Source organism: Myotis daubentonii, chromosome 1, assembly GCF_963259705.1.
Source record: "Myotis daubentonii chromosome 1, mMyoDau2.1, whole genome shotgun sequence".
NCBI lineage: Eukaryota > Metazoa > Chordata > Mammalia > Chiroptera > Vespertilionidae > Myotis > Myotis daubentonii.
This window is the reverse complement of record NC_081840.1, coordinates 162260885-162283014: the sequence shown is the minus strand read 5'-3', so window position 1 is coordinate 162283014 and position 22130 is coordinate 162260885. Positions and strand designations below refer to the sequence as shown.

The following is a 22130-nucleotide window of genomic DNA, read 5'->3' as shown; positions in this document are numbered from 1 at the left end:
AGACAAAGAAAAAGGTCACAAATGGCAGAAACGGAGGAAAGCAAACGACTGGATATAGAGTTCAAGGCCACGTTTATAAGGTTTTTCAAGAATTTTATGGAAACCGCCGATAAATTTAATGAATCCCTCAAGGAGTATAGTGAGACCATGGAGGACATGAAAAAGGACCAACTAGAAATTAAGCATACACTGACTGAAATAAAGAATAATTTACAGAGATCCAACAGCAGACAAGAGGATCCCAAGAATCAAGTCAAAGATTTGAAATACAAAGAAACAAAAAATACCCAACCGAAAAAGAAAAAAGAAAAGAGATTCAAAAAATATGAAGATAGTGTAAGGAACCTCTGGGACAACTTCAAGCGTACCAACATCAGAATTATAGGGGTACCAGAAGGAGAGAGAGGGCAAGATATTGAAAACCTTTTTGAAGAAATAATGACAGAAAACTTCCCCTACCTGGTGAAAGAAATGGACTTACAAGTCCAGGAAGCTCAGAGAACCCCAAACAAAAGGAATCCAAAGAGGACCACACCAAGACACATCATAATTAAAATGCCAAGAGCAAAAGATAAAGAGAGAATCTTAAAAGCAGCAAGAGAAAGACAGTCAGTTACCTACAAGGGAGTACCCATTCGACTGTCAGCTGATTTCTCAACAGAAACCATGCAGGCCAGAAGAGAGTGGCAAGAAATATTCAAAGAGATGAATAGCAAGAACCTGCAACCAAGATTACTTTATCCAGCAAAGCTATCATTCAGAATGGAAGGTCAGATAAAGAGCTTCACAGATAAGAAAAAGCTAAAGGAGTTCATCACCACCAAACCAGCATTATATGAAATGTTGAAAGGTATTCTTTAAGAAGAGGAAGAAGAAAAAGGAACGCTTACCATTTGCCACAGCATGGATGGAACTGGAGAGCGGATAAATACCACAGGATCTCACTCATTTGTGGAATATAATGAACAACATAAACTGATGAACAAGGACTGATCCAGAGACGGAGAGGCATTGATTGGACTGTCGGGCCTTGGAGGGAAGGTAGGGGAGGGCGGGGGCAAGGGGGAAAGATCAACCAAAGGACTTATATGCAAGCATATAGGCCTAACCAATGGACACGGACAACGGGGGGGGGGGGGGTGAGGGGATGAGCGGGGGGGGGGGGGGTAGAGGGTACACATATGTAATATCTTAATCAATAAAAAATATTTAAAAAAAAAGAAAAGTAAATAAAAGGCATCCAGATTGCAAAGGAAGAAATACAACTATTTCTATCTGCAGATGACATGCTCTTTTATATAGAAACCTCTAAAAATTTTTAGAAAAGAAAAACCTATTAGAGTTAATAAATGAGTTCTGTAAGGTTGCAGAACATAAGTTCAGTAAACAAAATAAATCAATTGTATCTTTATAACACTAAACAATTTCATTTACAATAGCACCAAAAAAATAATAAAATAGGAATACATTTAACCTAAGTATAAGACTTGTACACTAAAAACTACAAAATTAGCCCAGTAGGAGTGGCTCAGTTGGTTGAGCATCATCCTGTGCACCAAAAAGTTGCCAGTTCAATTCCCAGTCAGAGCATATACTTGGGTTGCAGGTTCGATCCCCAGTCGGGGCACATACAAAAGGCAACTGATCTCTCTCTCTCTCTCTCTCTCTCTCTCTCTCTCTCTCTCTCTCTCTCTCTCTGTCTTTCCCTTCCCCTCTCTAAGCATGTCCTCAGGTGAAGATTAAAAAAAAAAACCTACAAAATTAAAGAAGATAGCACATGTTCCTGAATCAGAAGACAATATTGTTATGATGGCAATACTTTGCAAAGTGATCTACAGACTCAACCCAATCCCTATCAAAATCCCAGCTGGCTTTTTGCAGAAACTGTCAAGGTGATCCTAAAATTCATATAGAAATGCAAAACACCCACAAAAGTCAAAACATCTTGAAAGAAGAACAAAGTTGGTAGACTCGTACTTCCTGCTTTCAAAACTTACTACAAATCTTCAGTAATCATGACAGTGCATACTGCCATAAAACAGACACACAAATCAATGGAACAAAACTGAAAATCCAAAAAGAAATCTTAACATTTGAGCCAATTGATTTTTGACAAAGGGGTCAGGAGAATTCAGTGAGGGAAGGAATAGTTTTGTCAATAAATAGTGTTGGGTCAATTGGCCATCCACATCCAAAGAATGAACCTAGACACCTACCTCACACCATCAGGACAATAAGTCACAGACCTGCCCTGACTGGTTTGGCTCAGTGGATAGAGTGTCGGCCTGTGGACTGGAAGGTCCCAGGTTCAATTCTGGTCAAGGGCATATCCTTGGTTGCAGGCACATCCCCAGTGGGTGTGTGCAGGAGGCAGCTGATCGATGTTTCTCTCTCATCGATGTTTCTAACTCTCTATCTCTCTCCCTTCCTCTCTGTAAAAAATCAATAAAATATATTTAAAAAAAATAAGTCACAGACCTAAATTTAAAATCTAAAACTAGAAGACAACATTGAAATAATCCTTTGTGATGTACATTAGGCAATGATTTCTTAGGTTCAACACTAAAAGCACAAGAGACAAAAGAGAAGATTGCTAAGTAGAACTTCATCAAAATTAAAAATGGCCCTGACCAGTTTGGCTCAGTGGATGGAGCGTCAGCCTGCGGACTGAAGGGTCCCAGGTTTGATCCCGGGCAAGGGCGTGTGCCTTGGTTGAGAACACATCCCCAGTGGGAGGTGTGCAGGAGGCAGCTGATCGATGTTTCTCTCTAATTGATGTTTCTTACTCTCTATCCCTCTCCCTTCCTCTCTGTAAAAAAACAATAAAATATATTTAAAAAATTTTTAAATGTTTGTACTTTCAAGGATACTATCAAAAAAGTAGAAAGACAACCCATAAATTGGGAGAAAATATTTGTAAATCATATACATGATAAAGAACATATCTAAAAAATATATATTTTACAACTCAATAATAAAAAGACAAATAACCCAATTTAAAAATGGGCTAAATATTTGAATATACATTTCTCAAAGGAAGATATTTAAATAAACACCAAGCACTTGAAAACATGATCAAATGATTAGCCAAAGAAATGCAAATTTTCTATAAATATAAATGTCCAGGGAAATGGAAAAAAAAAAAAAAGGAGGAAATGGGAAATAACAAGTATGTATTGGCAAGAATGTGTAGAAACTGAAACCCTCATACACTGTTGGCAGGAATGTAAAATGGTGGAACTGCTATGGTAAACAGTCTGGTAGTTCCTTGGAATGTTAAACAGTTAACATATGACCCAGAAACTCCATTCCTTGGTATAACTTAGTAGATGGTCACACAAATACAGGTATTCAAGTGTTCATAGCAGCATTATTCATAATAGCACAAAAGTGGGACTAATACAAATATACATTAAATAATAAGTGGATAGACAGAATATAATATATATTCATGCAATGGAGTATTATTCAGCAATAAAAAAGAGTGACATACTAATAAATGATACAACATGGATGGACCTTGAAAATTTTTGCTAGGTGAAAGAAGCCAGTCTCAAATGATCACATATATTATGATTCCAATTATATGAAATGTGCAGAACAAGCAAATATATAGAAATGCAAAAGTGAGTAGTGGTGCCTACAGCTGGGATGGCACTGTCAGAGAGAGTTGGGAGTGACTGCTACCTACAGAGTTTCCTTGGAGGTGATGAAAACATTCTAAAATTAGATCATGTTGATGGCTGCATAACTCTGGAAATATACTGAAAACCATTAAACTGCACACATTAAATGGTCAGAGAATTACATCTCACTAATGTTGTTTTTAAAAGAACACACAACCTAACCCTCAGGTAGGATTTAGGTTAAGACCCGAAGACCTGAAGAAGTCTGGATTTCAGAAGTCAGGACTTCAGAAACAGTTTACAGACCCTTATTTTACAGAAGAAGAAACTGAGGCACAGAGTGGGTTACATTATTTGGTTAAGATCATGTAGCAAGTTAGTGGCAGAGCAATTATGAGAATTCCAGTGCCTTAACTTTGGGACCAACAAGACCACCATCCCCACTGCTCCTAGGGCAGCACTTGGAGATGAGGATTGAGCTGTCTCTAGAGTCACTCACTCAAGATGATGGCTCTATATTGGACACAGAATAGAGAAGAAAATGGAAAAAGAAAAAATAGGAAAAAATATAAACTTAGTGGTTGATACACAATATTTAAAACCATGGGCATGAACGAGAGTCTCTAGGTAGAAAAAAAAAAAGATTGAGCACTGAAGACCATTGACATTTCATGTTGGGTAAAGTAGGAGGAACCGACACCTGGAATGGGAAGGAGAAGATGGTGGACTAGGACCTAATTAGGAGAATGGGGACCAGGGAAGCCTAGAGAAAAACGTGCTTCCAGAAGGACAGAGTGCCTCACTGTGAGGAATGCTGCTGAGGGCAGTAAGACAACAACAATAAAGAAAGGCGCATTTGGGAGAAACCAAGATGGAGGCATAGGTAAACACCTGAAATTGCTGCCTTGCACAACCACTTCAAAACTACAACTAAAAGACAAAACGGACATCATCCAGAATCACAGGAAGGCTGGCTGAGTGGAAATTCTACAACTAGAAGGAAAGAGAAAAGCACACTGAGACTCAGAGGAGGTGAGGAAGTAAAGTGCAGAGGTACCGAGGCACACGTGGCAAGGGCTGGCAACAGAGGACGCCAGTGTCTTTTTCAATCAGGAGGGAGTCACAAGCTCCCAACAGCTTGAACTCCAGTTCCGGGTGAATCTCTGAGGACCCAGACTCATACGGGGAGAAAATGGACTGTCTGGCATTGGTCGGAACTCGAGGGCAGCTTTCAGAGGTGCTTGCAGCGATTACCACGGGACACTGAGATGGGACACTGAGACCCGGGGGCCTCTTAGGACAGGGCTGAGGATCAGCCATAGCTGTTTGCTCTGCCCTGTTGATTCCCTGAGACCCCGCCCCACACAAGCCGCTAGCAGAGTATTTTGCATATGAATGGGCTGGCCCTTTGAGATCTAAAATTACCTAACAAACTGCAGCTGGGTCAGAGAGACACAGAACATCCAAAAGAAGGCCCAAGGCCCCACAGTAGCTTGCATTGCTTCACAGCTGGGCCTCACCTGGGCACCTCCAAACCCCAAACAAGGAAAAGGAATCTGCAGATCTCTCATAGCTCCTGCTGGGTAGCCTCAGGCAGAGGCTAAATTAGCACATCCTTAGAGATCCAAGAGCCCATGTACCCAGTGGTCAGATTGGAACCATCCAGATTACAACTCCTCAGATCCATAAGGGACACACTCAGGGGGCAGACTCAGTGAGCACCAAAGCCCCACTGAAGCAAGTCTTGCCCCAGAAGGGTGTCTCCAGCACAGAAGTTCTCCCACTGCAGACACAGCTGATTCTCACAGCCAATTGGCCTAGAGGTCAATTCCTCCCGGTGACACCTACAACAATCAAGGCTTAACTAAAACTAGACTATGCACAAAGCCCACAAAGGGGTGCACCAAGAGTGTCCACCTCAGGCAATTGGGGAGGCTCAGCCACTGAGCCCTATAGGACACCTAGCACACAAAGCCACTCTATCAACACAGGGAAGCAGCCAAAATGCGGAGACAAAGAAACAGGTCACAAGTGACAGAAATGGAGGAAAGCAAACTACTGGATATAGAGTTCAAAACCATGGTTATAAGGTTTTTCAAGAATTTTCTAGAAACCGCCGATAAACTTAATGAGACCCTCAAAAAACATACTGAGACCCTCAAGGATATGAAAAAGGACCAATTAGAAATTAAGCATACACTGACTGAAATAAAGAATAATATACAGAGATCCAACAGCAGACAAGAGGATCCCAAGAATCAAGTCAAAGATTTGAAATATGAAAAAGCAAAAAATACCCAATTGGAAAAGCAAAAAGAAAAAAGAACTCAAAGATATCAAGATAGTGTAAGGAGCCTCTGGGACAACTTCAAGCGAACCAACATCCAAATTATAGGGGTTCCAGAAGAAGAGAGAGAACAAGATATTGAAAACCTATTTGAAGAAATAATGACAGAAAACTTCCCCCACCTCGTGAAAGAAATAGCCTTACAAGTCCAGGATGCACAGAGAACCCCAAACAAAAGGAATCCAAAGAGGACCACACCAAGACACATCATAATTAAAATGCCAAGAGCAAAAGACAAAGAGAGAATTTTAAAAGCAGCAAGAGAAAAAAAGTCAGTTACCTACAAGGGAGCACCCATACGACTGTCAAATGATTTCTCAGCAGAAACTATGTAGGCCAGAAGGGAGTGGCAAGAAATATTCAAAGTGATGAATAGCAAGAACCTACAACCAAGATGACTTTATCCAGCAAAGCTATCATTCAGAATTGAAGGTCAGATAAAGAGCTTCACAGATAAAAAAAAAGCTAAAGGAGTTCATCACCACCAAACCAGTATTATATGAAATGCTGAAATATATTCTTTAAGAAGAGGAAGAAGAAGAAAAAGGTAAAGATAAAAATTATGAACAACAAATACATATCTATCAACAAGTGAATCTAAAAATCAAGTGAATAAAAAATCTGATGAACAGAGTAAACTGGTGAATATAATAGAATCAGGGGCATAGAAAGGGAGTGGACTGACTATTCTCGGGGGGCGGGGGGAAGGGGTGTGGGGGGTGCGGGAAAAGACTGGACAAAAATCGTACACCTATGGATGAGGACAGTGGGGGTTGTAAGGGCAGGTGGTAGGGTGGGAACTGGGTGGAGGGGAGCTATGGGGGGCAAAAGAGGAACAACTGTAATAATCTGAACAATAAAGATTTATTTGAAAAAAAAAGAAAGAAAGGCGCATTTGGATATGGTATCCGAATACATCGGTTAGTCATTGAGGGGTGGCAGCTAAGACAGGGTGGGGTGAAGTCTGAATAAGAAGTGGAGAAGCGAGGACAGAGCATGAAGTCTGCTCTTTCAGAAAGTCTGGCCACATCGGGAGCTGAGAAATAGGGTGATACCTAGAAGGAGATGGGGTTGGGTCAAGAGAGCTTTGCTTTTTTATAAAACAGTATTGAATGTCAACTGTAATTGAAAAATAAAAATAAAATAGGAACTTGAAAAAAATAAAGTAAATAAAAGAAAAGAACACATATAACTCTAAAACAGAATGCATCTGTGAAACTGAATCATTAGGAACAGAGAAAGTGAAACGCCATACTGATAATCAAATACACCAACATGAAGAAAAAGGAGGAGGAAGAGGAGGAAATGAAAGAGGAGAGAAAAGAAGTGAATGACCTGATGTGATAACGTTAGACAGACTTATTTATCACATTCATGTCTCTTACTGTGATAAACTTTCCAGTTCTGAATATCTGTAAATAATTTTTTAAGTTGTATGACATATAGAAAGTAGCAAGTGGGAGTTATTTTCATGTGTAATAATAAATCAGGCTTAAGCAGCTACTGGCTCCCATTTTATAATTAAAAGCAATATGGAAAAGCTATCCCCAAAATGATGACTACAAGAGTTTAGCTCCCCAAAGGTTAAAGAACAAAAAAAGTTATCTTCTATTATCTTCTTCCTAAAATGATAGACCCTGATTTAAAATAAATAGGTTTCATTTAGTTTTCTGAACCACTATTGACGAAATGACATATGCCCTAGGCCACCATTCTGAGCCACTGGGGAATCAAAGATGGCTTACCTTTTCTAATGTACTGAAGGAAGGCCAGGACTGATATCCATATTCAGATGCAAATCGAGCTTTTGGGAAAATGTTCCAATCCCAGCAATCCCTGGCATAGTCATAAAAATGTACGTCCCCAAAATAATTGTTATATGGGTCGGCAGAGAGCCAGCCTTCTGCAATGGACTTGACCCCATTTGTAGGACTGGAAGTGATAAAAGGACGAGTCTTGTCTGCCTGAGTTCAGAAACAAAATGGTTTAAAGGATAAGGTACAATTTACTTCTTCAAATATACTATCAAGACCCAGAAATGCCTAGCAGCCAATAGCAAAGTAATAGAACCACTTACCTTCTTCCACATTAAACAACCCCCAGCACCTCTCTACTATTTGCCAATCCTTTCTATCTATATATATAAAAGTCTAAGCAACCAGTCGCTATGACGTGCACTGACCACCAGGAGGCAGATGCTCAATGTAGGAGTGTCCCCCTGGTGGTCAGTGTGCTCCCACAGCCAGAGCGCTTCTCAGCTGACCGGGATGTGCGGGATCTGCTCCTCCCCTGACCCCCACAGGCCACAACGAGAGCCTCTAGTCCTTTCATAATTGGCACATAGCTTATTCCTCACAGCAGGTGTTCCTAATCTTTTTCTATCATGTCTTCCTCAACCTTACCTTCTGCCATGATGGGTAATGTACAGGCTAGTGCAGAATCTCAACCTTGGCACTAATGACATTTGGGGCCTGATAATATGTGAGTGTGTGTGTGTGTGTGTGTGTGTGTGTGTGTGTGTGTGTGTGTGTGTGTGTTGGAGGTGTCCTATGCATTCTAGGATGTTTAGTAGCATTCCAGGCTTTTACCCACTAGATGCCAGTAGTACCTCCCTCCCCCACCACCAAAAAAAAAAAGATCAATAATGTTGCCAAATGTCCCCTGTCCCTTAGGGACAAAAATCACCTCCACTTGAGAAACACTAGTCTAGTGGTTAAGAATAGAGGCTACTGAGTCAGGTGGGACCTAAGTTTAAATCCTAAATCAGAACCTTACTGGTTTGGGATAGGTGTAAGCCTCAGTAGCCTATCTGTGAAATGGGGATAACAGTACCTCCTTTATAGGGCTATCGTGAATGGTAAGGAACTTATGTGTGGAAGAGGTAGCTAAGTGTCCACCAAAATCCATGTTCCCATTTCCAAAATATATAGAGTTGTCCCCAGGAAGTGGCTTCCTAGCTTCTGCACCTCTGCGGGGCCAGGTGCCTTGTTCTCATCCTCTTCCCCCATGTGCAGGGCCTAGGACAGTGATGGCGAACCTATGACATGCGTGTCAGAGGTGACACGCGAACTCATTTTTTTGGTTGATTTTTCTTTGTTAAATGGCATTTAAATATATAAAATAAATAACAAAAATATAAATCTTCGTTTTATTGTGGTTGCAAATATCAAAACATTTCTATATGTGACACGGCACCAGAGTTAAGTTAGGGTTTTTCAAAATGCTGACACGCCGAGCTCAAAAGGTTCGCCATCACTGGCCTAGGAGATGGCAGAGCTAGAAGGTGGAAAGAGCCTGTGTCTCGGAAAGGAGGACAGCTGCCTGTCCGTCAGGAGCAGCCAGTAGTAGAGTTACTGAGTAAGAAATGTTTATTATGCAAACCAGTGCAACTCTGCCAGCAGCCAGCAAATACATACTTAATGTAGTGCCCAGCACAACAGGGAGAACGCAAAAGGTTTTGGTTATTATCACCTCAGCAGATGAACTTACTTCCTATCGTGCTGAGAAGAATCCTTCATTTAGCAAGTATGTATCAAGTGTCGATTGCGTGTCGGGCATTTTGCCGCAATGCAAAAATAGAGAAAACCTGTGACACTGTCCAGTATTAATACATCAAATCTCTAGAGCGGTGGCAATGGGCCAGGCATGCAGCTCTTTCTATGTATGGAAGAGTCAGCAGGGAACAGGACAGACATCTGGCTGACCTCTTAAAAGAATAGATTGAAATCTAGTGGTGAAACCAGATGCTGAACAAGTGTGGGGTAAGAGTGATGAATGTTTTGAAGGGAAAGTACAGGGCTCTTTGGAAACAAAACATATTATAGAAGGCCACTGAGGCCTCCCTGAGAAATAGATTATCAGAAAATAGTTTTTTCCGTTAAGTTTCACTTTTTTTGTTATATCCATTTTTTCTTGTTTCTCTTCTGTCATAGAAAAAACAACAACAACACTCTCATTTCTTTTCTTTACCAGCCTACCTACTCTGGAACTATAGCCAATCAACTATCCTCCACTCTTTAAAGAAATCTCTGTCTACTGCCCCCTTCCCTCAGCCTAAGGACTCCTCTCATCCTGACCAACAATTCCCTCCGTCCCTGCAGTACAGCAGATTTCTTTACACTCACTCACTCCTCAGCCCTTGACTAAGCTCTCCATCATTCCACTTAATTAAAATTGTTGTTAGTTTTCGTTTGGTTTTTCAAAAACTATCCATGGACTTCTACTTACCAAATAAAGCAAAAACCCCACACTCATCCCTCTCTGATGTGAGCAAATGAGTATTTACCACCCACTGTTTCTGAAGTTCTCTCCACCCTGGGGCTCATTCACTACTCTTTCACCTTCTGGTTCCCCCAGACCTTTCTGATTCTTCTTTCCCCAGCTCCCCTCTCCTTCTCCGAGGGACAGAGCTCTCTCTTCAGCCTCTCCTTGTCAGTCCCCTCTCCCAAGACATTCCTTATTTTTTTTCACAGTGTAAAATTTTTATATTTAGAATCAGGCAGCTGGACTCGGTTTAGATGATTCCAATTTTGTTGGCAACATCCAAAGCATCGTAGTCAGGAGCCAGTCGAACATATGCCTTCTTCCCGCCATCAGGCCTGATGAGGGTGTTGCCCTTGGCCACGTCAATGTCATAGAGCTTCTTCACAGCCTGTTGGATCTGGTGCTTGTTGGCCTGGACATCCACAATGAACACCAGTGTATTATTATCTTCCATCTTCTTCATGGCTGACTCGGTAGTCAGGGGGAATTTGATGATGGCGTAGTGGGCAAGCTTGCTTCTCCTGGGTGCACTCCTCCGAGGGTATTTAGGCTGCCTCTGGAGCCTTAGTGTCTTTGGCCGTGGGAAGGTGGGTGATGTGCAGATCTTTTTTTTGTGTGTGGCTGTGGACGCCTTTCAACACTGCTTTCTTTGCCTTCAAAGCCTTTGTTTTGGCTTCGGCTTTGGGAGGGGCAGGGCCTTCCTTCTTAGCTTTCAGCGCCATTTTCGTAAAAAGGGTTTCCGAGACCCGCTCCCATGGGCTTATCCCAAGGCATTCCCTCTCACCAAATGTTTGGACTACTCTCAGACTACTTCACCTCCACACTCGACTCCCACTGACCATCTCCACACTTCCACCCGGCTTGTCCTGACAACATTTCAAATCCAACCATTCAAAGCAGAAGTCCTTATTTATTAATCACAAAATTATTTGACTGTGCTTCCTACCTTCATTAAGGGTACCCACGTAAGAGTCATCTTCAATTTCTCCCCCTCTCTATTTTACTCCCCCGCCCCCGCATTCAGTCACTTTGAATTCAAATATTTTTTCCATCACCTCATTTCCAGCCCCACTCCATTGGACTCTACTTATACCCAATATGACCATGAGCAATGAATCGTTGTAAGCCTCCAATGCCTTCATCTCTAAAATAAAGACTATATTACTTACATTTCAGGATAGTTACAAAAATTAAATAAATAAATTCTATAAAACATATATCATTACTATATATTAATAATATTAATTAATTAATACAATAATCATAATTAATATGTCAATGTCTGGCATTTATTATTCTCAATAACTTGATATCGCTGGTTTTTATAACTTGTTTCTTAACCTCAAATCTCTCACCTCCCTAATTCTTTGCTAGTAAAGGTACCTTCCAGAATGGGTTGGATAAAGGTCCTCCCCTCAGCCAAAATATCCACTAGCTTCCTACTGTCTCCTGAATACAGCCCCACTCCATAACATTCAAAGTCCTTTTAAGATTTGTTTCTAGCCTGGCTGGCATGGCACAGTGCTTGGGCATCGACCTATGAACCAGGGCACATGCCTGGGTTGCGGGCTCAATCCCTTGTAGGGGGTGTGCAGGAGGCAGCCAATCAGTGATTCTCTCTCATCATTGATGTTTCTGTCTCTCTTTCCCTCTCCTTTCCTCTCTGAAAAAAATAAAAATACATTTTTTTTAAAAAAAAAAGATTTTTTGCTCTGGCCGGTTTGGCTCAGTGGACAGAGCATCTGCCTGTGGACTCAACGGTCCCAGGTTCAATTCTGGGCAAGGGCATGTACCTTGGTTGCAGGCACATACCCAGTAGGGGGTGTGCAGGAGGCAGCTGATCGATGTTTCTCTCTCATCAATGTTTCTAACTCTCTATCCCTCTCCCTTCCTCTCTGTAAGAAATCAATAAAATATATTTAAAAAAAAAAAAAAGATTTGTTTCCAAGCTGACTTTTCTATCTTTGACTTTCCAACACCAAATCAGGAATCCTTTGCTTCAAGCACTGGGCACTGCATGCTGCTTCCTACATCTTTTTACTTTTATTCACATTGTTTTATGGTCTAAAACACCTACTGAATAATCCTTTGCCTCACATTCTACTCCACCTAAAGGCTTGGTTTGAATGTCACCTTTTATTTAAAAGCCTTCCATTCTAACCAGTTTGGCTCAGTGGATAGAGAGTCGGCCTGCAGACTGAAAGGTCCCAGGTTCAATTCCAGTCAAGGGCATGTACCTTGGTTGCGGGCACATGCCCAGTAGGGGTTGTGCAGGAGGCAGCTGATCGATGTTTCTCTCTCATCAATGTTTCTAACTCTCTATCCCTCTACCTTCCTCTCTGTAAAAAAAATCAATATATTTAAAAAAAAAAAAAAGCCTTCCTAGATCCTTCCATTTAAAATGATGATCTTTAAAAAATCCTATATAATAAAAGGGTAATATGCAAATTGACCCTAATGGTGGAACGACAAGAATGACTGGTGGCTATGACATGCACTGACCACCAGGGGGCAGATGCTCAACGCAGGAGCTGGCCCCTGGTGGTCAGTGCACTCCCACAGGGGGAGCTCCACTCAGCCACAGCTGGGCTGATGGCTGCTAGCGCAGCGGTGGTGGAGGGAGCCTCTCCCACCTCCTTGGCAGCGCTAAGGATGTCTGACTGCAGCTTAGGCCTGCTCCCCAGGGAGAGCAGGCCTAAGCCAGCAGTCAGACATCCCCTGAGGGCTCCCGGGCTGCCAGAGGGGTATCTGACTGCCAGCTTAGGCCTGATTCCCCGGGGAACAGGCCTAAGCTGGCAGGTGGACATCCCCCAAGGGCTCCTGGGCTGTGAGAGGGCACAGGCCAGGCTGAGGGACCACCCCCCGAGTGCATGAATTTTCATGCACCGGGCCTCCAGTAAAAAAATAAATGATGGTCTTTCACATAGTTCCCACCATGCTGGCACTACATTTTTTATAGCACTTCTTTCATTCTGCCCTGTAATTCTTCCCATGTTTCCCCTGAGCACAGACTGGAAGCCCAGGAGGAAAAGTTTCCCCACAGCATTGGGAAGGAGGCTTTGCTCCTCGTAATACATATGCAGCAGATGGTAGTTGAATTTAAAACATAAAAACACATGGTAAGACTGTAGGTACTCTTAAATTTTAAACAATATTCTGTTATAATGGCTTTGAAGTAAAATTGGAGAAGGCCAATTAATTGGCCTTAACCAATCAAGCTGGACTGATTGCCCCCCCTCCCCCAATCCCATTCCTCCAGATTCTTGAAAATTTGATAAGATGAGCCAGTCAGTAAAATCACTAATGAGTCTCTCCCTAAAAATATTTGCTCTTGATGATGCACTATGATTTCTTTCCATTTTTGTATCAGTTAATCTTAAGGCCTGATTTTTACTCTATCAAATGGCCCCTCTCTAAGTCATGACCATAAATGCTTATTCAGACCAAGAAATACCATAAGATAAACCAAGAGAACTACTATTTTTTTAGGAAAAATCATTAGGAAACTAATTATTACGATTAGTATGTGGATAGATCAGTCATGGTCTTTTTCCTTAAATGTCTAATGCTTTCATAAAAATAACAGTAATGATTATATAGCACTTAATCCTTTCTATCTTCAAATAAATATTTAAGTTCAAGAATGTAGTGTTGATATTAGACATTAAAGTTTGTAACTATCTGAAGACCTAGCTTGTTTAGTAAAACCAACAAAGGATGAGAATGATGACTAGCATTAATTAAAAGTCTACTATGTGCCCAAGTCTGTGTAATGTACCTTTCATTCATTAACTCACTCAATCCACATAACAACTCTTAATAGTTAGTGCCTATTGTTAACCCAATTTTATAAATAATAAAGTGGAGATTCAGTAACTTGCCCAAGATTACATAGACATGTAGTGGCCCAGCAAGGACTTGAAGTCATGATTAATAATTAAGCAATGAAATGAAAATCATCAGATATAAAAATCTATTTCTTAAATCCCTCAGATATGAAAAACATAATACTGTGAGTTAAAAGACTAAAACAAATGTTCTATAAATACTAATTAAAGCTTAAACCACAACACTTTGTGAAAAGAAAAATTCTTCATGATACATGACTTAGCATATCAGAAAAGCTAAAAACTTAAGCCTATGTTTTTCAAGTAATCCCACTGAAGTTTCTTCACATAAATAGAAAAGTGCCATCAACTGGGCATATTTGGGTGCCAAAATCATATAGTATTCTTCTAAATATATCCTGTATAGAATTGCTTCAGGATATAGGCGAGTACTTAAAACATCTAATTACGATTAAAACTGTAAATACAATCAGATGATTAAATCACATGATAAACATTACAGTTTCTAAAAAGTTAAATTTTTTAAGGCATTACTTCAAAAACAAACAAAAATGCTGTTTCCTCTACCTGCAAAAAAAAGGCCAATTTGTATTAAGATATGATTATATATGCATGTAGTAAATACAAGTATGCTATGCCTATCTAACAAAGAGTGGTGCAAAGAGAACTGCCCTAAGTGGAGCTGGGAACCAGTTCTTTCCTCTACATTTAACCCTTATATCATACACCAACATATTCATACATTATACAGATAGCAAATTCTACTTTAGCATTTACTTACATAATTTTATTTTTTAAATAATTTTTTAAGTTTTAATTATAGTTGATATACAATATTACATTAGTTCCAGGTCTACCATATAGTGACTAGATATTTGTACAACTTACAAACTGATCACTTTGATAAGCCTAATACCCATCTGACACGATACTAATTATTACAATATTATTGACTCTATTCTTTATGTTGTACTTTACATCCCCATAACAGTTTTTATAACTGGCAAATTGCACATTATTTTTTTAATCTTTATTGTTGAGAATATTACAGATGTCCCCCTTTTTCCTCCCATTGTCCCCCTCCACCTGGTTCCTGCCCCACCCCAGGCCTTTACCACCCTATTGTCTGTGTCCATAGCTAATGCATATATGCATATAAGTTTTTTGGTTAATCTCTCCCCACCTCCCCTTCCCTCTGAGATTTGTCAGTCTATTCCATGTTTCCATGCCTCTGGTTCTATTTTATTCATCAGTTTATTTTGTTCATTAGATTCCTTGTCCATTTAGTTTGATTTTTAGATACAATTGTCGATAGATATGTATATATTGCCATTTTGTTGTTCATATTTTTTATTCTCCTTCTCCTTCTTCTTCCTTTCCTTAATTTGCACATCTTAATCTTTGACCCTTTTTATTCATCTTCCCAACCCGCTCTCATTTGGCAAACATCAAAATGTTCTCTATTGATGAGTTTGTTTCTGTTTATTTATTTAGTATTTTAGATTCCACATGTAAGTAATATATTTGTCTTTCTCTGACTTATTTCACTTAGCATGATACCCTCTAGATCCATCCACTTTGTCACAAATAGCAAGATTTCACTCTTTTTATGGTGAATAATATTCCATTGTACATATGTACCATATCTTCTTTATCCATTCATCTATCAATGGACACTTAGGTTGCTTCCATACCTTGGCTATTGTCAATAATGTTTCATTAAAGATATGGGTGCATTTTCTTTTCAATTTAGTGTTTTGAGTTTCTTTGGATAAATATCTAGAAGTGGGATTGCTGGGTCCTTCCTTGTCCCTTGTTGTAGCCTTTGTTTTAAAGTCTTATATTTTTCCTGATGTATGTATTGCTATCCCAGCTTTTATCTTGTTTTCATTTGCATAAAATATCTTTTTTTTATCCCTTTACTTTAAGTCTGAGTGGGTCTTTTGATTTGAAATGGGTCTCTTGAAGGCAGCATATATACGAGTCTTGTTGTTCATCCACCCTATGTTTTTGATTGAAACATTTAATTCATTTGCATCTAAATTATTGATAGGTATGTAGTTATTGCCATTTTATTATTCAAATTTTGGTCTTTTTCTTCTTCTTAATGAAGACCCTTTAACAATTCTTGTAATACTGGTTTGGTGGTGATCAACTCCTTTAGTTTTTTCTTGTCTGGGAAGCTCTTTATCTGTGCTCTGATTATAAATGATAGCTTTGTTGGGTAGAGTGATCTTAGTTGTAGGTCCTTGCTTTTCAATACTTGGAATATGTCATGCCAATCCTTTCTGACCTGCAAAGTTTCTGTTGAAAAATCAGCTGACAGTCTTTTTTAGTAGCTCCCTTGTAAGTAACTAACTGCTTTTCTCTTGCTGCTTTTAAGATTATCTCTTTGCCTTTAACAACTGCCATTTTAATTATAATGTGTCTTGGTGTGGGCCTCTTTTGGTACATCTTGTTTGAGATGTACTTCCTGGACTTGGGTGTCTTTTTCCTTTGCCAGATTAGGGAAATTTTCCATCATTATTTCTTCAAATAGGTTTTCAATTCCTTGCTCTCTATCTTTCCTTCTGGTACCCCTTTGTTGCAAATGTTGGTATGCTTAATGTTGTCCCAGAGGCCCCTTAAACTATTCTTTTTTTTTTCTGTTCTGATTGATTGCTTTCTGCTACCTTGTCTTCCAAATCTCTGATTTGATCCTCTGGGTAATCTAATCTACTATTGATTTCAGTTGTTGTATTCTTAATTTCCAAATGGTTCTTTTTTATGTTTTCTATCTCCATTTTTATGTTTCCCATCTCTTTGTTAAAGTTCTCACTGATATTGTCCACTCTTCCCCTAAGTTCATTGAGCATCTTATAACCAGTGTTTTGAACTCTACATGTGGTAGTTTGCTTGTCTCCATTTTATTTAGCTCTTTCTCTGGCAATGTCTCCTATTCTCTCATTTGGGAGATGTTTCTTTGTCTCCCCATTAGGTACATCTGCTACATTTCCTGGTATTGCTAGAGTGGTCTTATGTAGTAGGTATCTGGTGGGGCCCAGTAGTGCACTCTCCCTGGTCACCTTATCTGGATGCTACAGGTGTGTCCCTTGTGTGGGTACAGCTCCAGTTGTAGTAAAGCCTTGATTTCTCTTAGCACTCCAAGGGAAGAACTGACTCTTAGTTTACTGGTTGTGAGAAATGGCTGTGACTACAGAGGAGGGCAGGGGCTGACCCTCAAACCAGAATTTGCTTTAGCTAGGCTAGCATGCCTACCAAGACTGCCCTTTGGGTGTGTCATTTGTGGGGGTGAATCAGTGGTGCTCTAATGTGGTCTGAAGCTGGCCATAACATGTGTTTACTTGGGGCCTCTCTGGCTACTGCCTGTGCCCAGCCTGGGGCCACCTTGAATAAGCCAAGTTGTCTACAAGTGGTTGGCACTTGTGCTGGGTTTGTAGGTACCTGGGAGAGGTACCTGGGAAAGGCTAAGCTTCTAACTGAGGCCAGCTGCCTGGCCAGGGTCCATTAGGCCAAGGGCACGGCACCCCAAGGCCTGTCGCTGCAAAGGGTTTGTGAACCTTCGAGAGATTTTATGAAAGTCCGTATCACAAACTGAGACTGGATGTTTGTATGAAAAAGCTGCTGGAAGCAGCTTGCTGAATATAAACGTTATGAGATCCAACATCCATTCTCCTATTGCCGCAGCCCCTCTTCTCTCTTTGTGAGCCTCCTCTACTCTACTCAATTTTTAAAAACAAATTTGGCTCCTTCAAACATTTGAGTTTATAATACTTACCAGAGACCAATTTCACTTGTGAATATGAATATTTTTAATTATAATTAATATCAGCAAATTATATCTGGCATAAAGGAAAAGAAGAAAGCATTATTAACTACATAATGCTTATACCAGGACCAGGTTATCATTAGAAAATTCATTCACAGAATTCACTATCTTAATGTATTTTTTAAAAAAGAAAAGAAGTGGCATATCAATAATCATCTAATATATAGATTCACAACCATTGAGGATCCATGGATGGCCTCCAAAGTGTCTGTGACAACCTTCAATTATAAACACAATATTGGTGTATGTGTGGGAGATCCACAGATACATTGATTCTTAAAGAAGTCCAAAACCCATGAATCCTTTCACAGGCTGCAGTATTATAATGGACTGCTCTGCATTAAAATGATATTGTTGAAGGTTGCCCTAAAATAAAGGGTATAAAAATATATTATACCAAATTTCAAACTGATCCATTTTTAAAACAGGTTCTTAAATTCTACTGCATTAAAACCATTACTTACTTCCAAAACGAGCTCTCGGATGTTTTCAACATATAGTTTCACATAATCTTTCATGTAAGTAGGGAGGTATGTGAAGTCTATGCTATACCAATTCATCATTAGTGCCGCTTCATTTTCATTATTTCCACCCCATATGATGATGGAGGGATGAGATTTCAGTCTCCTGATCTAAAATGTAAGAAAACATAAAATAATTTTCAAATGCTCAACATAAAAAAACTCAGAACTATAATAAATATAAAATTATAGCCATTGAATTTCTGCACATAAATTTTTAAAAATATATTTTTATTGATTTCAGAGAGGAAGGGAAAGGGAGAGATAGAAACATCAATGATGGGAGAGAATCTCTGATTGGCTGCCTCCCACATGCCCCACATTGGGGATCGAGCCCACAACCTTCGCATGTGCCCTACCGGGAATCAAAACATGACCTCCTGGTTCATAGCTCGACGCTCAATCACTGAGCCAGGCTGGCCAGCTCTGCACATAAATTTTGACATGCCACAAAGCCCATTAGAAAATGGCTATAACTTTACCTGTGGGAATACATTTTTTAAAATCTCTGAGATTCTTTTTATCTAGATTTTCTAAATACTGATAAGGTAAGGCTGCTCTTCTCTACTGTACAAAAACTGAAGAAAATATAATTTTTTTTATTAAACATGAAAAATAAATCAAGCTCAGCATTATCTGACTCGGCCACAACAAGGTTCTAAGAAGTACAGAATGCAGGACATCTTACATTAAATTACAGGGTTAGTCGTCTCAAGAGCAAGTTGGGGCTTTGAGTGAAGATACGAATGAGACAGAACTTAGGCTGAAAGAGGTATGAGGTTCCCATCCACCAAGGTCAAAACCCATGAGAACTAGAGAGGGTTTTACAAAGCAAGTGAGTACCAGAGATGCTCTGGAAGTTGAAGACAAACATATGGAATATTCTAAAGAAAAAAATAGATTAGGGCATCAAGAGGATGTCACGTGAAAGAAGTATCAATGTCATGTCCTAAGAAATCAACTAAGGCTGTTACTGAATCTATCTAAAACCCTGCCAGCCTCCAGAATTGAGGCCTGAAAACAAATAAACAAACAAAATTTATAGGCACAGACAATAGTATGGTGATTACCAGAGGGAAAGGGAAGTGGGGAGAGATGGAGGAGGGTATAGGAAGGATAAATGGTGATAGAAGGAGATTTGACTTGGGGTGGTGAATACACAACACAATATAGAGATGTATTATAGAACTGTACACCTGAAACCTATACAATTTTATTAACCAATGTCACCCCAATAAATTCAATAAAAGACATGGGGAAAATATCTTTTTGTGTGTGATATACATTAAAATAAACTGTAAGACTATGGAATAAAAAGTTAACAATATTGAAAAAATTTAGGTCTGCATGAGCTGGGCTCACTGTGGGCCAGCCCTGCGTCAGGTCTTCTGACACACAGGGAGATGCACCCCAATAGAAGAGGGCAATTAAGCCTTTGAGGACAACAAAGGGATTCAATGGTCACGAGAAATTCTTTTGGAACATGGCTTAGCAATATAACCTCCGTGGTATTCACCCCTTCTCTTTCACAGTCAGGGATGATCACAGTGATGGATCCCAGCTGCTGTTTCCACTGTGGTCTCCATTCAAGATGCTAAGTTATTCATACATCATACAGAGATGCATTAAAGAGATATAGCTCATTTAAAAAAATTAACATCCTGTGTTTTTCTAAATCATCCTTATAAACAGTATTTCCTTTATTTGCCTCTACATATGCCCAGGTAAGTGAGACTGCTACCAGCAATGACTGGCATGTTTGTGGTGCTGGTGAAAACACAGATACAAACACTGAAGAGGCAAGAAAACTTCAGTGACTGTGATACCCTTCAAAATGACTGAGAATTTCATTGTAAGCTTCAATTTAAAATGTTAACGAACTCTGCATTAGAAGTTCTCCTCTTTTGGAAGGCACACAGATACCATATTAAACTATTTGTATAAAAGAAAAGTAAAGATAAAACTGAAATGTTTGCATCCTGGTCAGGTTGCTCAGTGGGTTGGAGCATCGTGCTATACATTAAAAGCTTGCAGGTTCAATTCCCAGTCACGGCACATACTTGGGCTGCAGGTTCAGTCTCTGGCCAAGGTGTAAACAGGAAGCAACCAATCAATCAAGAGTTTTCTAAAAACTCTTACATCGTTATTTCTCTACCCTCCTCCCCCTTCTCTCTCTCTAAAAAAATCAATTAAAAAACACATCCTCGGGTGAGGATTAAAAAAAAAAAAGCTGAAATGTTTGCAACCTACATAACTATAATCAATAGTTTAAAGTTATTCATTCATCTCTCCATCCATCTACCGGGTGAATAATCCAGCCGGGGAGGAGGGACACAGAAGGGAACAAGCCCTGGCCTCAGAGAGGTTGCAACTTTACAGGGGTGGCAACGCCTGAACGGGGAATCCAAAGTGTGACGTGGCTCACAGAGGGCAAATGACCTCATCTAGATTTGCAGATTCAGAAAGATTTCTTCACCAGAGGAAGCCTTGCTCAAGGTTAACAGGGGCCGGAGAGAATGAGTGAGGTGGTCCACAAGGGAAGGTGATGGGGATGGTGGGCCAGGGCATACACGCAGGGGAAGCGGTGCTTGGTGAGGTGGAGAGGCAGGCAGAGACGGGACAGTGCCTGCTGAGGGTCCTTAACTCTATCTGCAGGGCTTTCAGCAAGGGATGACTCAATTTGTACTTTAAAGCCTTATTTTTTTTAATAAAACACAGGTGAAGAAAATAAATTATGGCACAGTAAACGATTATTAGGCAATCGGTCTATAACCACCACCCAGACCAGGAAGAAAACTTTACCAACCACTTCCCAATCGTGGTCCTGTCCTCCTTCCAAAATAGGCGCTATCTTGAGCGTTATAGTAATCATCTCCTTGCTTTTGTTTTGGTTTTTCATGCAAATACACAGTTTATAACTATAAACTCATGTATTTCAACACAGTTGATGGATTTCGATCCACTGACATTCTTATCCTTATTGAACCTCAAACTGTCCCACTTTGGGTTGGTCAGAGTCCCACCAAAGTCCTTTTGGCGTATCTTTCATTGCCTCCTTGTATCTGTCAAAATCTTCCAGGATAATCTAGTATATTTCCTGCCCCACACCTGAAGTAAGTCATGTCTCTAAGAAGACCTTCTCTCTCTCTCTTTTTTTCTTTATTGATTAAGCCAAAGACCTTCTCTTAATGGGAAATATTATTTTAATATAAGGAGTCTCAATATTACTATGTTGTTCACTGTTTCTGGGTCTCTTCAGGGGATGGAGCTAGGATATAATCACCTCCTTGCATTTACAGATGTATAAATCTATATCTATATATATATAAGCCTAAGCGACCGGCTGACCGGCCAACTGTCCAGTAGCTAGGACATGCACTGACCACCAGGGGGCAGATGCTCAACACAGGAGCTGCCAGCTGCAGTCACTTGGCAGCGGCAGTTCTTGGGTGATGCATCCAGAACCAGAGAGGAGGGAGCCAGATTCCGGGGTGTGTCACCCAAGAACCGCCCTCTCACAATCTGGGACCCCTCGGGGGATGTTGGAGAGCTGGTTTCAGCCCGATCCCCGCAGGCCAGGCCACGGGACCCCACTGGTGCACAAATCCATGCACTGGGCCTCTAGTACAAATATAAGTGTGTATATGTGGAATGCAAAAGAAATCAAGGAGTCAAGAATCACTTTAAATTTTTGAC

The 22130-nt window shown here is 40.2% G+C and overlaps 1 protein-coding gene and 1 pseudogene across 2 annotated transcripts in view; both read right to left on the bottom strand.

Annotated features, from left to right (window-relative positions):
* MANBA (mannosidase beta) overlaps positions 1 to 22130 on the bottom strand; it is a 112247-nt gene that overhangs the window by 27051 nt on the left and 63066 nt on the right. For both annotated transcript variants that reach the window (XM_059664340.1, XM_059664332.1), the window contains exons 11-12: positions 18378 to 18545; positions 7719 to 7937 (exon numbers count right to left, since the gene is read on the bottom strand). In XM_059664340.1, the coding sequence (XP_059520323.1) occupies positions 7719 to 7937; positions 18378 to 18545 (387 nt within the window). The remainder of the gene's footprint in view (positions 1 to 7718; positions 7938 to 18377; positions 18546 to 22130) is intronic.
* LOC132227021 (large ribosomal subunit protein uL23-like) lies at positions 10439 to 11308 on the bottom strand (annotated as a pseudogene).